We start from the raw sequence: 18,441 nt of genomic DNA on the forward strand, positions 1-18,441 counted from the left end.
ATAATTAATTATTGTATATATATAATTATATATATTTATATACAAATCACCAGATACACACTTATAAAGCAAGATTGATCTTACTTTCAATCTAATAAGCCTTTTCAAATCCTTCCTTTAGATTCATCATCATTTATTAAAATACTACAATTATCAATGTTAAAATTCTGTCATACAAGGCCTGAATGATCAGTTTAAATTGGTAGGCCACCAATTTAAACTGATCATCGGCTCAACATTTATGTGGTGGTTTATTTAATTGAAATTTTTATATTTATAAATATAATATTTCTCCAAATGCGTCAGTTTATTTTTAACGTTATAAATATCTAATATTTTAAGATTATTTAGTAAATTTGTAATTTTATGCCCATTTGAAATCAGGTGATTTCATATTTGAAAAATTATTCTTTTTATTTTTAAATGCTCTTAGGTGTTCCGAGAATTTTGCTTTAAATTATCTATCAGTTTTACCTATATACATGGCATCGCAGTCTGTGCATTTAATTTTATGTACGTCACTTAGGTTAAATTTGTCAAAAATATAATTAGTGTTTTAATTAAAGAATTTTTTCAAACTATTATTTACTGGTTTATATGCAATTGTATATTGTTCTTTATTATAAAAATTCACTATTTTATTTGTGAATTTGTTTATATAATTGTATAAAATATATTTTCTATCATAAGTTTCAGAACCATTCACTGGAATAAGGGTAGTGTTTTTATTATTATATTTCTTCTTTAGAAATCCCTGGTAAATGTTATAAATGTAAGATTTATTGTAGCAAAATAAATACAGATTTATTGTATTGACATAAGATTTATTTTGTAAAGCTATATTTTTTTTATATTCCAATTCATTATTTAATACCTCATGTTTATGTGAATAAATAACAGCTCTACGTATCATTCCATAGTAAATGTTACTTTTATGTGAAAATGGGTTATTTGAATTTTTATGAATGGTTATATTTATTATTGGTTGGTTTTCTATTTATGCTTGTTTCAGTTTCATTAATGTTATTAAATTTTATGTTTATATCTAAAAAATGTATGGTCCTGTTATTGTCTGTTGACATATGCATATGTATATATATATATATATATATATATATATATATATATAAATATATATATGTATATGTGCACAAGGTGATTAATAAAAACATAACAAAGTTTCACAACATGTGCTGGTGAAAATAAAGAATAAAGTTCATATAAACATAGGTTCAGGAACACTTCATTAGCGAGTGTTGGGTGGTTAAAGATTTCATTATAATTTCTGTGCCTTCAGTAAAATTAAGCCAGACATTTTTAGCAACTTATTTTGTTGCTATTAGACTAAGGTTATCCAAAAGCAAGAACTGTTTTCAGGCAGTTTGATTTTTATAATTTAGATTCTTTATTGGTTTATTATTATTATTTAACTTAAAACAAATTTTGTATGACAAAGTAATTTTGTATTTCTCCCAAAAAGCATATTGGAACAGTGTTTTGGCACCAGTAAATCCCTTTTTTTCAGAGTGATTGGATAGTTATATCAAACTGGATGATTTCACATGTTCATTTCCATTGAATTGTTGTTTACAGCTGAGATAAGAAGAGCATTTTCATACATACAGTAAATAATAAAGACAAATTTTTTTTTTTCAATCAGGAAACAAAACTATGGAAATAATGTTATGAATGATGCTGTGTATAAGCAATTTAGTTAAGACTGGAAACTACAAGGGTACAAAGGAGAAAGCTAGGGAGAGAAATGGATGGAGAAAGCGGGCATAAGAGACCTACCACCAGGCAGAACACTAGGTGATATTGGTTTGCCATTTCTCCTGCCACACCCCATTCGGTTGCCCAAAAGCATAAGACCAAATGTCTGAGCCACAAACGGCTACTGAGCCTCAAAACAGTTTAGTGACCAGTATTCTAACTAACTAGCTCCTAGAGCTAACCTAAAAGCGTGGTACCATACACCACTCGCTTGCGTGTCCCACCACCTACTTGTCATATATCACTAAAATCGGTAGGCGCACCCCATCAACTACTAAAACATATATGACTATCAATAATTAAATTTCTCTGGTCAAAGACAGCAATTCGCTCATCAACGAATCAGCTGCCAGGCAGAACCAAAAAAAAAATATTGGTTTCAATTTACATGGCTGGAGAGCACTCGGGCTCCCGTTGCCCTAAAAAATGAAGGAGAGACATACCATCCCCCCAGATCCTGTATAAATCTATACAAAGGACCTTCCCTTAGTTGTGGCATGCCATTCTTGTTGCCATGCTTCCATCGCGAGGCTGTAAAGCCTCCTCCACAGGTGGGAGATGGGCAACTGTTCAAAATTTAGAACTAGTGCATTGAGATCACCATTCCGCTCTGGTACAGGCCTAGCTCAAAACTGCATCCCAAATACCTCAGCCTCCCTGCCTCTTTGCAATTTCCACTTGACCGCCCAAACTTTCACCACTAAATCGATTGGGAAAGCCTTTCCCAATACAGTGGTAACCTCGTAGGTGGCTGTTTTAAAAATACCTGTGCATACAATTAAGGCTCTGCGCTGGGCACTCCTTAAATTTTGAATAAGTGCTTGATTTCTTTCCAACCTATGCGCCGCGTAAGAGTTTGACACCTTGGACACCATGTACAAATAACAGCTCAACAGCCTGTAATCCTTTCGAGCAATCCTCCTAAGCTTGTGCATCACAGAGATGGCGTCTGCCACTACATGCCTAATGTGGTTGGTAAACAGCTACTTCTCATCAAACAAAACACCTAGGTACTTATGAACTCGAACTCGGCTGATTACACAGTCTTTGTACTTAATACAGAAGTTATAACTACGATAATTTATCTGCATCCTTGAAAAGCATAAACTTCGTCTTGGGCACATAAATCTTCAAATTTTGACTGCCCATCCAGCCTTCTGCGCTTGACAAAGCCGCCTGCGCTCAGTCTTCTGGCTGCGATTGTGAGTTACCATGAACTAACAGGAGATAGTCATTGGCGAAAGCCTGGGTCATGACCTCTTCCGGGAATGTCAGTCCCAATAATCCTTTGAATACTAGGTTCCAAAGCAAGGGACCGAGAATGGAGACCTGTGGGCTTGCCCTGGTGACGGACTTTTCCACAACTAGGTGCGCATCCTTGATGATATGATGAAGTAACCCAGGTGAGTCATAGTGTATTTATATTACGCTTATTACTCAAATTCAGGGAATAATTTTTGTTATAAAGTATTGCAGATAAAAACAATGGTGTGTTAACAAAATAAAGAGAAATGAATTTCATTACAAAAACCATATCTTTTATGCAGGTATATATTTTTTTTACTTATTTTCATACCACTTAAAAAGTTATATTAGTAAAATAAGAATAATTTTATTAGTTGATATTTATATATCACAAACATTTTTTTCAATAGACTTTTGTTATGATTGTGTTATTTGTATTAATACAAAATATTGTTAAGTTTTATTCTGTTTTGAAAATATATAAAAAAAATTAACAAGAAATGACCTTAATTTATCAGTAAGCGATTTGTTATAATAAAGGGAATTTTAAAGTAACAACTTGCTGGATGCTTCTTAGAGCCATGCTGTGTGAATATAACTGTAACAACATGGTATGGTTTTACAGTTATAATATACAGGAAATATCTACACATCTTTTAGATAATGTTTTGTATAAAATTATTTTAGAAATAAGTAATCCCCTTTAATTTAAATTTTACCATTTGTTAAAACTGCACCAATATCACTTCCATAAAGTATATTGTAAAAATCAATTCCAGGAGACATCATTGAAACAACTCTTTGTAGAAAATTCATTGTATCTGTTGCTTGAGACCACTGACCTGTTTCAATTTCAGATTTTAATTTTTGTGCTACTTTGTGTATTATATTATACCCTTCCATATCAATTTCACCCTAAAACAAAAAAAAGGAATAAAAAATTGCAATTATGTATTAATAACAATCAACAATGATTCTGTTAATAGCTCAATTTTTGAAGAATCTTATGAACTTTTGGGTGCCACTTTTGTAAATAGTTTTAGCTTATTTATTGCTATTAAATTGATAAATCAAACAGCCAAGTTTGGGTAATCCTCATTACTATCCTTTATAAACTAATTAAAAAGAACAGGAACATATGATTCATTATTTATTTTCTTTCTGTAATCATTTCATCCATGAATCATAACAGATTATTTATCTTTTTATTCTTGTTGACCATTGACTCAAGAGCTATAGATATATAAATTAAACAATAAATATGATGCAGGTTAGGGGTTTGATTACTTCATTTGAGACCAAATGTTTAAATATGAATGTTGCAGCTTTAAAATTAATTTTCATTTTTTTTTTGTAAAGCAAAAAATGAGTAATGTAATATTATAGATTGTGTTAATAAAGTGCTAATTTGTTTTACAGTTTTACTTATCCTATCTTAAGAATGCCTCACAGTTGCAACAATTTCTGTTATGTCTGTGGCAAGGTAATGTTTAATTTTGTGAGAATCATTGGTTTGCTGCAAAAAACACAGTATTTTCAATATCTTGGGTCTGCATCTCCTCACAATTCTGTTTCCATAAATTAACAAGGAGGTTACAGAGAGAGTTAATCAAAATTTATCTCCTGTTAATAAAAATTTTATGATGGGAATGCAATTAATTTAAAAATATAAATGTTATGAATAATTTGGTAAAAAAAATATAATAATAATGATTGTAGTTTAATATACTACAAGTCAAAAAAACAGTGTGTAATTATAGAATCTTATAATTCAAAACAATCTAATTTTGGATATTTGTGCTCAGGTGCGGTCTAAATGTAATCCTTTCTCACAATTATTGTAAATTGCTCTTGACCCTTTTCTTTTCCCCCAATAGCTGTAGAAAATCATTACTATTACCTGCAATATTCATACTTTGTTCACAGGATATTTGTAATTGAAAATACAATCGCACAGGAACTAATTGCTGTTGCATTTATTTACATCTCATGGAAACCGTATTTTAGTACTTTTAATTGCAAACCACAGTATAACCCCATATTAAGTTATTTGTTTTAGGATTCATCAAATTTTAAAGAGAAATCTATATCAACAATTAGGCTGTAAGATTAGATTTTTGTTTGGGCCCATACTTTATAAAACAGTAATGGTTTCACTTCTGATGATGGAGATAACCAGTTATTGAATCTGTAACGAATATTTCTGCTTGCTTTTGACTTAAAAATGTGTTGCATATTCTTGGATTTCAAAAAAAAAATATATTAGACACAGAAAAAAAAAAATATGTGATGGGTTGGGAAACTGTTTAATGGAACTTTTTTTTTGCCGGTTAATTCTTTGTATTTAAATTTGTGATTATCGATCCTACAATAGCATTGTTCCAACTAACCTCTAAATTTGCATTTAATATTTCACTTGCTAGTCACATTTCAATGATCAAAACTTAGCCGATTTCTCACTAACATCAATATCAATTAAAGCTAATATTTCTGCAACATCATTGACATTACTAACAACATTTTTGAGGATAATACCACACCAAAACCAAATAACACAGCTGGCACTTTTGTATCACCAAAAAGAAGTTGTGTAGCTTAAAAAATAACAAGCGGTGTGCATTCTATTGGACAGAATTGGAAACAATAAAATAAAGAAATAAAATAATGTAACATATACTGTAATCTAGTGATAGATAACAAATTATTTGCATTTCTGAAACTGTTTACAGAAACAGTACTACTCAGTTGATAAATTTTTACATTTTACCAGTACAAAAATTAGAAATACAAAATAACTCAGCATCCCATTCAGAGTGTATATAAATATGTCCTCAAATAGTTTTTATTAATGCCTTTTAAATTGTGAAATATTTTGAAGTTATTTTTTATATTTAGTATTTTAATGTATTTACCGCAATATTATTTCACTGATTTACATTTTAAATAATTAGTATGGATTTTAATCAGATATATTCTTTAATATGCAATTAAATGCTTACTCTCTAATGTTTTTTAGGGTTTTACCACAGTTTTCCTTGATTCATCCATTTAAATGGTGGGACAGTTCCTTTTTTTATCTGTGGAGTCGAATATCTACCCATTCCTGATATGATGTATATTATGAATTATCACATATCGATCAGAATGAAAAATTTATTTACTTACTGCTACCATGATCTGATCTAATTGTATATGGCATTCTGCAAGGTGAAGATATGTGTCATGACAAAACCTATGTTTAATAAACCTTCTCCCACAGATCAACTAGTTAAAATAATGTTTGGTGAAATGATTGTGCAGTTGAATCTCATGTCAATTATTTAGTATAATTCAGAAAATACTTTTTTGTTGGGGTATTTTCAAACTATTAAAGTAATAATATTTTTTAATATTATACTGACAGTATTAAGTAAATATGGTGCCCATGTAAGACAAGAATCTATAGGAGATATCCATGAATCACCTAATGCAATGCCTTTAAAGTTGATTTTTAACTTGTGTTGTTTAATTTCCTGCAACAAATACACATGAATAGATAGATTAGTAAAGTAAAGTATTATATTTCATGTATTTATTTATTTGTCAGATATATACAAGGAACTAATTTTTCTTATAATAAAATTAGTTCTGCTGGATGTAGTATTATTTTACCTATGTGCGGATCTGATCACATATTGAAATTTCAAACTTAAACTTACGTATTATTAAATTGCAAAACTAAATGCTCATAATCATGCCTCATTTATTATAATTTGTTTACATTATTTACAATTTTTTTAGGTATCTTCAATTTAGATTTTATCATCTCACATTTTTAATCTGGTCTTAACAGTTTAATTTTTTTGCATACACATTCTAAAGAGTTTCTGATAGTTCATCATAAAGCATTATGGCATTGAATAGATGCCTTTTTTTGGCTATATTTAAGTTTACATTTGTTAATACCAGTGATTTGTGTCTTGATTACTATTTGAATTTTTATATTTATTTAATAACGTTTAGTTATGCGTATGAACTGATAAAACACAAGTTTGGTGTAGAATTAGTGGGATTTTATTATTTATTTGTATTTTGTCATATTAATTTAACAACTCAATTCACTAATACATTTTTCTGTTTCTTTTGTTTTTTCCTATTATTATAAAACCGATGAAACCCTTCCTGCGGGGATATTTTTTAATTTTGATTGGCTTACATTTCTGAAAATGGGAAAATACCCAATTCCCAGTAAACTTTTATTGATTTATTTTGATTAAAAATCACTGTAAAAAATTTATGATTGATATGGCAGTATTATTAATGTTATATATTTATCGTTTCATTATTTTATTGACAATATTGAAGTCAAGATGTAGTAGTTTGACAAACACTACTCATAAGTGCTTTCTACTTTTATTATACTGTTTATTTCGTAGTATATTAAAATTCAACTCAATCAAGTTAGTTTTTCATTCGAACTTAGTTTTATCACATAGAGTGATGAGGTGTAATAATGTTGGAAGTTAACTAATGAATTCAGATGTGTTATAAATGACATGAAATTTTGAAATTAGAAGTTGTTCCTAGTATGTATCTCTTACTCTTTGGTCTTTCAAAAGTAATTTTACTAATTAAAAAAAAAAATGAATTAGAAAAATTATTCTTATTGCTGCCAATATGGTCATATGTCCAAAAATTGTAAACAATTGGCAGTAGTCTGTGTACATTGTGGATATGAAAGACATCAGCATGAGGGGTACCCTAAGAGGTCTGAGGGTCCTATTTGCATTAATTGGAAGCGTTTTCACAAGGACTATAAGCAGTCTGTGAACAGTGAGGAATGTCCGTGTTATCAGAGAGCTGTCAACATGTACTGTAATTCGATCAGTTGTACTGTAAAACGATTAGTTGGAATGCACAGGTGTATACATTGTTGAGGTAGAGGTTGGTCTTGGTGAGGTTGCTCTTCGTAGGAATCTGGATGTTGCTTTATTGCAACATCCCTACATTGTTTCTGGTGATCTGCCAGGTTTCTCTCAGAAAAAGTTTTATCATGGTTCTAACAGTATGTCCGCTGTTCTCTGCAGAATTGAGTTAGATTGTGTTTTTCTTTCACAGTTCTCTAATGAGCATCATGTTGTCATTTGTTGGATATTCCAAACTTGCATCTGTATATTGCAAGTTCATATTTTCAATACCTTGACCCTGCTGATTGTAATATCAAACTCTGGGATAGGATCCTCAGATTCTCTGGTCCAAGTCCATTCCTGATTGGTGTGGATGTCGATGTTAAGTCACATTTGTGGCACAGTGGTCTCATGGTCTCACTGTTGTTAGCGGTGAGTTGGTTAAGGAGTTTACAGCTCAAAATGGTCTGCAAATTTTTAATGAACCTGGTGAGTTGCACACCAATGTGGGAATGGTGGATGAGGGTGTTGGTTGTTTGGTGGAACGAATATTGATGTTATTGTCAGTAGGTATATTCCTGCCAATGTTTGTAACAAGAGAATGGTTGACAATTGCTCAAGCGGTCATTGGTTAATTGTTTATGAGATCGTTGGTGGTTTGTGTGATCGTTACTGATGTAACGTTCTGGTTCAGCGGGGTCAGCTTCTGCACAGGCATGCAGATTAGAAGAAGTTTGTCGATCTTTTGTCAGCCAGATTTTGCACTTTAGATCAGGGTCTGGCCACAATTGACCTAGAGGACCTGGCGGATGGTTTAACAGTGGCTTTTATGGATGTCGCTGAGTACTCGATTCCTCGCAGTTCTGGTCGAGAGAAGTTGGCCCTTTGGTGGAATACTGAGTTACCTAATATGAAGAGAGTTGATTGTCATTTAAAGGATGACTATCAACGTGAGAGTAAGCTTGAGCGGCGGGCAGTTCTTATTGGCGGATATAGGATCAGAGATCTAACTATTTCATGAAGTCCAGACAGCCAAAAGGGACTCGTGGCGTTCCTTTGTTAACGACCAGGGAAACAAGGATCCCTGGCGAGTCGTGTATAGGGTTCTAGGTCGTAAACGTAGGAAGAACGTTCTTCTGTCCGCTCTCTCGACCCAACAGGGCGTGGTTTTGGATATCTCCGAAATTTTATGCAGATTACTTGACAATCTTCTGCCTGGTGATAGTGAAACTCTTGGCCGTAAACCATCTGCGGGTACGGCGTGTGGTTGCTCTGTTTCGCGGAGATGCATTCATTATCTATGGAGATTGCTGAGGCCGAGGTGCGTCGAGCTATCCTAAGTTTTGGTAGAGGTAAGGTGCCTGGTTTTGATGGACTGACGGCTGAGCTCCTTGTTCACTCGGTTGGAATTAACGTGAGAATTATCACACGCGCATTCATTATCTATGGAGATTGCTGAGGCCGAGGTGCGTCGAGCTATCCTAAGTTTTGGTAGAGGTAAGGTGCCTGGTTTTGATGGACTGACGGCTGAGCTCCTTGTTCACTCGGTTGGAATTAACGTGAGAATTATCACACGCGTATTTAATAAATTACTGTTTGGCGGGTTCTTCCCAGTATGCTGGAGTAAACGGATTGTAAAATTATTGTTGAAGGGAGGGGACAAGTATCCAACTGTTAGTTCATCTTATTGGCATCATCATATTGACATTGCTACCGGTTATCGGCAAGATCTTTCAGAAGGTATATCTTCTTATAAATGAGAGGTTGGCCTCGCATGGGTTGCTGATGGAAAATCAGTACAAGTTTCGCCCCAGAAAAGGCATCAAGGATGCCATACTTCGTGTGGTGTCGGCCAGTGAAGCGGAATATGTCTTGGGATCTTCCTAGGCATTTCCGGCGCGTTTAACAATCTGATATGGCCCTCTGCCATTTTATAATTACAGAGGTGAGGATGCATTGTAAATGAACTGCAGGAGTTGAAAAATTATTTCAGTCATCGGAATGTGTTGCTCCTTGAGGACAGCCATGAACTAGGGAAGACATCGTCAGTGTATTGAGTCCTCTCTTGTGGGTGGTGGAATTTAACTCTCTTCTGTGGCTGAGGTTGTCCAGTGGGTGTCTTGTTGTGGCATATAACAACTGGCACTTGCTCTCGAAGGGAGGTCGAGCTCCGAGCTCAGGGCCACCTTGCACCTTCAATATGTCACAGACAGAAAAAGCCTGCAGTACTTTTTCTTGGTTTTTGGTATCCAACATTCGCTCAGTCCGGATTGGGGTCTCAATTTTAGGATCCTAAGTATCCTGTATAAGGGCATGTGCAAAGCAATTATGTTGTGTGATGCACCGGGTTGAGCAGATAGGATGAAATTCATAGTTATAAAGATATATTATTAAGGGTCCAACAACCATTTCTGTTGATGGTAATGAGTAGTTCCTGGTTTCATGGGAGGCGGTGTGATTGCGAGAGTGAAACCAGTTGATATTCTAGGTCTTGAGTGAAAGGAGCAGTATGTTGCTGGGAAGTTGGGTGTTGACTTCTGAAAAGATTCAGGATATTGAGCAAAACATCATTATGATATGTAGCGGGCTAGATGGGATAAGACTATTGATGAGTGATATATATAAGATCTCTTCCCAGACATTAGAAGCTTGCAGGGCGGCCTCATGGGTTCTCCTAACAAGTATGTAACTCAGTTCCTTACTGATCACAGGACCTTCAGGGGTAGACTGGCTGGGTGTGGCTTGGTGGATTCGGGTCTGTGCATGCAGGACTATGCCTTCCACTTGTATGATTGTGCCAAATATGATACTGGAGCACACTGCAATAATTTGTCGATTGGATACTGTCGGAGTAATGCTTGACATCAGTCAAAAATAGAAGGACCAGGCTGAATGGTCAGTGGTTTCAGAATTTCTGCACTATTTGGCAAGGGAACAGATTGTAGAGGGAATCTAGGGTGCTGCTTGGTCTTGTCCCTGCGCACTTTATTTTGTTACAATTTCTTGTTGTTAGTGTTTTTTTTTTGTTTTGTTAGTGTTATATTGTTTTGTTATTAGTTTTATTTTTGTGTTTTTCCGTGTTTGTGTCGCATATGAACTCGCTTTACCTTTCGGGCAGGCAGGTGATTCAGTTTCTTCGACGACTGTAGTTTTCAGTCTTGCTTTAGAGATGTTTAGAGATGTGTTTTATTATTTTTAGTAATAATTTCACAAACGGGAATGTCACTTGTGGCATTCACATCTGTGGCATCATCTGAACTTCATTATTATTCTTAATAATATGTTCTACATTATTTTTATGCTCTAATACTGAATCCCAGATGTATCTCCTCATATGACAATGCTTACTTTTACCTAGAACGTTTCTTAGATTACAAAATACATTAGTTTTTAATTTTTTTATTTGCAATCTGTAGTTATATCACCTCATTCTATAATCTCTAATATAAGGCCATACATTTAGTCTGTGTTACCTGACTCAACATTGTATAATTATAATCATTGTACTCCATGCTACATTCATGTTATTTAGTGACTTGGTTACATAACAGGGTTGACCATCAGAGCGAGTTGAAAAAGTCACGTATACGGTTTTTTATTAACTTAAACTTTCTGTAATTAAATCATCTTTTAACATACAAAATTATTTCCTTGTACCCTCAAGTAAACCTCCTGCTATATTTCTCTGAAATACTAAAGCCGTTTTAGACAAACACCAATATATTTCCTTCAATAAAGAATAGACATTACATAAGTAATTAATATATACCTTAAATAATATTGGCCACAAAGTAATTCCTTGAAATACCCCAAAATCTTTATCAGCTTTATCACTATAAATCTTGTCAATTCAGAACATTTACAGGGATCATGGTCATTAAACCTATATGTCTCTTCGTCAAGCAACTTTCATACCATCTTATTGCAATCCCACAGACTCTAAAGATTTTCCATCTTTTACAAGAGTTTCAGCCAGCTGATAATAATAATGTCTTAATAACCAAGAATATTGTCAGGATCTTATTCTCCTTATCAAGACTTGTATAATAAAAGGCTTCCTGTGTTTTTAAACCCTCCCTAAAACCAGATTAATTACTTGAAATAATATTAAACTTAAATAAAAAATTTATTTATGGAACTTATGAAATTTTTTGAGAATTTTAGAGTAAATATTCATTAAAGTAAGTGGGTTGAGTTTGCCAGATTTCAAATTTGAATTAAATTTATGAATAGGTATTTTGTGACAAATTAGTTTAGTTGGCTTAGCTAAACTAATTCATAGTGCCAATCAATGAAGTAGTTGGCACCATGATTTAGTTTAATGTGTTTCACCAAATAAGTTGATATGACACTAAATTAGTTTGATAGTTTATCCAACTACAGGAAATTTTACTAGGAATTAAATATTATCCCAAATGTAAGTGAATCAAAAATTAATATTCTGCACATAAGGTGGATTTCATCTGTTTCATAAATAGAATATTAATAATTTAAAGTATAACTGTTGAAACAGTTGCACAGTAATAATAATAATAATAAGATAACAAATATAGAAAATAAGATACAAGAAGAAAACGAAACATGGTTTTGTTTTACTTAAACATTATAAATCAAGTTACAAGGTAAAGTCTGTCTTTGTGGGCCTTTAACTAGCTTCCAAATTACATAAAACAAGTGAAAATCCTAGAAAGCCAATGAAAATATAGAAAATACATAAAGCATTTTTAAGTGGAATGATCTTAAGAAATCTCATTCAGTCTTTTTATAACATGCTGAGTTTTCTGCAGGGAAGACAAAAAGTGAAAAATTTAGGATTTAAAAAGAGATGATAGTGTTCATTGATGAAACATACCTCTTAACTATTTAAAAATGAGCAAAGTTAACACCAACTGTAGAATTGCACCATGAGTGAAGGACTGAATTTCAGCCTTAAATAGATTTTTAAAATTATATCACCAGTTGAAAATATTTTATTAGAAAACCTATTAACTTTATAAGATTTTACATAATACTTGGAAGATAAAATTGACCTTTTTGGTTGCACACATTTTTGCAAATGTTTAACAGAACTAATTAAAATATTACAATCATGAATAATATCATATATGCAATACAAATCACAGATTGTAATTAATTAAAAATAAAAAGATGAATCTTTTAAGTAAAAATTTAAATGTTTCATTAATGAACTTTATAACAATGAATAACATCGAACAATTCCATCATTTTTTCACATTCATCAACAAATTTGTCAGCTGTTGATACACTACTAAATTTGAATATACCAAAGTAGACAATAAAAGTACCTTTAAAATTATAATCAATCACAACTGGCACACTTGCTCACAACATCGAATCTGCTCCACTCAGTATACACAGCTTTTCATTATGTAACATTCTTTCTTTCTTTTTTCTTGTTTAGCCTCCGGTAACTACCATTTAGATAATTCTTCAGAGGATGAATGAGGATGATATGTATGAGTGTAAATGAAGTGTAGTCTTGTACATTCTCAGTTCGACCATTCCTGAGATGTGTGGTTAATTGAAACCCAACCACCAAAGAACACCGGTATCCACGATCTAGTATTCAAATCCGTGTAAAAATAACTGGCCTTACTAGGACTTGAACGCTGTAACTCTCAACTTCCAAATCAGCTGATTTGGAAAGATGCGTTAACCACTAGACCAACCCGGTGGGTTACATTATGTAACATTACCAATACATAACTTACCAATATCAGTTGAAAATTGGGATGGAGATCTTAACCCAATACATGTTAATGCCTGACAGACACAGTTGTGCACGATTTATTAACAAAAGAAAAAGAAAATAAATAACTTATTACACTGAAAAATTACCCATATTTTCTGGAAAGAAGGTTATTGATTTCAAAATCATGAACAAAATATTGTACAATATTAATAAAGAATATAAAAATCCAGAACTATAAATTAAATTGTAGTGACTGTACTTAATAGGTAAAACTACATTCACATTCATCCACATATAAATGAACACTAACAGAATAATGCCCCAAAATTACGAGATTACTATGGTTATATTAATTTTGAAAATTAAATATCTGAGTAAACATAACTTTTACCTGATAAAGATTATACGCAAATTCTACTGTCATCTTTCCACCATAAGATTCTGTAAATATATAAAGTGGTGTTTTTGAAAATTTCTCAAATTTTTTGTAAAATTCTTTAGTAAATGTAACTAAATCAACAGCAATTTCATGATTGTTTTTAACATACAAAGATTCATTTTCAACGTAACTGAATCCGCTACCCACTGGATTGTCAATATATAATACATTTACATGTTTTGTCTGTAAAAAATAAAGAAATTTTTGTTTTATTTAATACCTGATTGCATAGTAAAACAGTACAGAGACATTGTGTTAAAAGTACTCTGCAGAGGTGCCACGGCATCTGTACACAGGTTTACAAATACAAAAAAATCTGATGTAGACACCACTTACTTCCTTGTACTCCTATTAAATTACATATTTTTTAAAAACTTATTATATATTTCTTTAATAACTTATGATAGTTTTTCTTTTTTTTTTTATTTTCATTGAATTATTATTTATTGTAAATTTTTTTTTACAATGAGATATTAATAATTTAAATCAATATATTTAAATTAAAAAAAGAAAAGTTAAGAAAAAAAGGAGATGACATCTCTTTCAAACTGATGTGCCTTCCCCTTGTAAGATTCAAATATTTCATTTATTAAAATTTTATATGGCTATAAATTGGGAACAATGAAAATAAGTACCACTTATGATACATCGTTGAAAAGCTCTCAATGAAGACTTATTACTGCAGTTAAGAAAAAGTCAAAAATTCAGATTTGCTTGGATTTTGAGCTCTTTTGGACACTTTTAGTTCAGTCAATTGCAATCAAAGTAGGAGGTGCACAACTAGATATTACAACAGTCCTAAATCCAAACTTTCAACATCCTATGGCTAGTCGTTTTTGAATTATGGGAGATACATATTTCATGCTGAAACTGGTCAAAATGGATTCAGGGATGGTCAAAAATGATTATTTCCGTTGAAATCTGAAAACCAAAATTTTTCACAAATACTTCTTTACTTCGTACAAGAAGTAAAAATAATATAAAAAAGAATAATACAACAAATAAAAAAAATACAGAAATATATAAATATATAAATTATTTTTAAATTAATATTTTAATTCACGTAATTATACTGACTTTCTTTTACCTAACAATTTGCAACCTTCTTTAATATTTTATTTACTTTTTATTTCATTAGATGTTTGGATTATACACTTTCAAGAAATTTCTTATATTATTTAGTAAAATTTTTTTTGTTTTTGCAATTGTAACATAGAAAATTATACTTCAGCATATGTATATTACAAAAATTGTGAAAATAAAACTTACGAGTTAACTGTACATCAATGAGGTACCCCTCTACCTCAAAGAGGGTTACCTCATTGATGTATCGCTCAAAATTTTGTTATACAACTGATTATTTAATTAGTAATTTAAATGTATTCATAGCTAGGTTCCTGTGTTCTGTTTATTTACCAATATATAATTTTTATATAAATTTGGTGGTCATGTAAAAAATGGAATTTTGGGGTTTTTTCAAATCTTTATGTTTTAGGGTCAAACTAGTTCATCTAGACCAAAAAAAAACATATGTATGTGTGTACATTGTGTGTGTATGTGTGTCACACTTCTTTCAGCCTTATATCTCAGGATTGACTGAAAGATTTTCTTCAAATACTAGCTTCTCCCTGCATGCCTACGCACGCCCTCTGCAGCTAGGCCCTCCGGACAGGTTGCCCTGGCAAGTAGCATCTCAAAATGGGATTAAGTGTCTAAAATTGATTACCTCTTGTGTAAAAGTGTTTTTTTTTTTTAATGATGAAATTGATCAAGGAAAAGTGAAAGATATCAGCAAATCTTCCCAATTAAATTTGGTTTAGGCATAGGCATTGAAGTTTGAATTTTTTGGAGGGGCTCAGAGAAAAAACATTTTTGACTTGTTTATCTTTATGCTGTGGAGATAATATCACTTTTACTCCTCTCCATGCTTTTACTCTTGATAACACAAATACAACTGTCCATTTCCAAAAACTTCTCTTCTCAAATCAATACCAACCAATTCAAAAGTCTGCCATTGAGACTTATTAATTGTCATACAAAAAGCTGATCATGAAACAGGAAACTTAAGTCACTTCAGTGAAAACCCTGGTGTTTTTCTCATCAAAGTTATTCTTGGAATACAAACTTTTTCTCCTTGCTTATCTCTAGTCAAAATTTTGCACATTAAAACATTATTCTATATTTTTTTGACAATAAGTCTCATTCCATTGCATAAACCATCTTTTATGCTCAAATATCTTAAACCCATGACAATCGAAAACTTCAAAACATGAGGAAGTAAACCAGCTGGATTATGTATATTGAAAACTTCCACATTCAAATTTTCACGATACTAGAATAAGAATTCCATTAAAAGAAGAACTATACTTAATTCAGTCAGAGTACTCTGAAATGGGATCTAAATAGAACTATAAAAATATATTTTAAATTAATAAAAATTCAATATTAAACAATAACAGAAAACATGAATTTATAAGGTGAATTCAAACATCAGTATTAATAATAGAAAAAAGTGTTAGCAGTTCCTTTTTTTAAATTTGAATATTCGATGAATATGAAAATTAAATGAAATCAGAAAAGGAAGGTCAGAAGAAACAATTTTCCACTTGTAACATGGTTAATTTATCATGGTAATTACTTTTTGATTATAGTTCATTATTTTATAAAGAAAAACAAACACATAAATAAAAAAAATATATTATTAATATATATTTGGCATATGTATTGATTAAAGAAATAAATATATATTACAATTATAAATAATAATAACAAGTAAAATAATAAATATATAATAATATAAGAAGTATACACCTGATCACCACTATACTAACAAATCGGAATTTTTCACTAGTGATCGGTACATTTTGGTGCCTGTAATCTGAGCATATTATTACTTATTGTTGTATGAATGACATCACTTGGACTACTTTTTTTTATGTGCTAAGCTAAGGAGGATGGACACACACACACACACCAATGGACAGACACACATACAAATACCCTTTAATAGGGTAGGATTTATATATATGGGAATTGATCAGATTAATTTTTTTTTTCAAGATTTGTTAAGGGGATGGGGGATATCGTAAAAAAACCACTTTTAATTTTCTTCAGTGCCATCTTAAAGAAAACTTGTTATCTACAATGCATATATAGATAATTCAAAAAGAATTTCAAAATTCAACTTGTTAAATTGAAATATATATTAAAAAAAAAATCTTTATTCTATCTACCTTCTGTTTTTTTATTTTTATGAATAGCTTAACTTGGACCACGCAAATATCACTTTCTTTCTAGCCTCTTTTCTTTTTTTTCCATGCATTTCTCATTTTTTTGGCATGGCTATACCTTTCCTCATCTATCCACTTCCTGTTTTCCTTTTTCCTGTCATAAGAACCTTTGCATTTATATTATTCTTCAGAAGTTATTTCTATCGTAATGTTACTCTTCTTTGAAGCTAGTCCTTAAGAGTCCTCTTCCACTTGTTTAAGATAGTTCAACTTAATTTTTATGTTCCTTTGTTTGTCAAAGATTTGCTTATTTAGTCTGGATTCATCCTGATCTATGTCCCAAGAAATTTAATCTTCTCTTCCTTAACTGTTGTTTCTAGGTCTTCTTGATTTTGATAATTTCCTTCTTAAATTTCAGTCTGTATCTTTCCTCTATTACTCTTGGTCCATGGATGCGCCTTAATATGTTTCTTTCTATCCTGAACAGTTTTTTGAGATTGGTTAGGTGTAATGTTTCAGTCCCATACAGGATTACTGGTCTTACTACAGTTTTAGAACGTCTCAGTTTCGCAGCCTTGGAGGAATGCTTCTGATTGTAGATGTCTTTTGTAATAAATCTAAGCTACTCCAGCTTTGATGTCCTATCTTCAATTGATTTTTGATCTATTCCTGTTCTGCTTGTAATCTATAAAGTATTTAAAGTGGTTAGTGACTTTTATCTTTTCATATTTAGTCTCAGTTGTTTTTTGTGTGAATGATTTTATTTTTGTCATGATTTTCATCATGATAAAAGATACCTGTAGGCCTGCTTTCTGGGCTATTTCTGTTAACTGTTCTACTTGTGCTACTGTGTCTTCTTCTAATTCAGCCAAAAAAGCCAGGTCATCCCTTCTGTTTTAATATTTAAAAAAAAATTCTTATATTTTATACATCATAGACATTATATATTTTAATGACCGTTTTATATACTCAATTTTTTCTATAGATTGACTGTTAATTATTAATAGTACTAATTATACTACACTGATAAGTCAGTTGAAGTGTTTCTAACTTATTAGTTCAGCACACTGAATCACTATATTTCCTGAAAAATTTTATTACATAATTATCCAATTGTGACAGTTTTGTTAAGTAGTGAGAAAGTGGAGAAGTATA

At 31.6% G+C, this 18,441-nt stretch overlaps 2 protein-coding genes across 2 annotated transcripts in view; one reads left to right on the top strand and one right to left on the bottom strand.

The window, feature by feature from the left end:
* Positions 1 to 18,441, top strand: part of LOC142331286 (uncharacterized) — a 119,421-nt gene that overhangs the window by 52,349 nt on the left and 48,631 nt on the right. The window lies entirely within an intron of this gene.
* The window catches only part of LOC142331285 (retinoid-inducible serine carboxypeptidase-like), a 36,496-nt gene that overhangs the window by 12,419 nt on the left and 5,636 nt on the right, over positions 1 to 18,441 (bottom strand). Inside the window, exons 3-5 of the mRNA XM_075377079.1 lie at positions 14,009 to 14,239; positions 6,420 to 6,530; positions 3,738 to 3,933 (exon numbers count right to left, since the gene is read on the bottom strand). Of these exons, the coding sequence (XP_075233194.1) occupies positions 3,738 to 3,933; positions 6,420 to 6,530; positions 14,009 to 14,239 (538 nt within the window). The remainder of the gene's footprint in view (positions 1 to 3,737; positions 3,934 to 6,419; positions 6,531 to 14,008; positions 14,240 to 18,441) is intronic.

This window comes from Lycorma delicatula, chromosome 10 (genome assembly GCF_047948215.1).
Source record: "Lycorma delicatula isolate Av1 chromosome 10, ASM4794821v1, whole genome shotgun sequence".
In the NCBI taxonomy this organism is placed as follows: domain Eukaryota; kingdom Metazoa; phylum Arthropoda; class Insecta; order Hemiptera; family Fulgoridae; genus Lycorma; species Lycorma delicatula.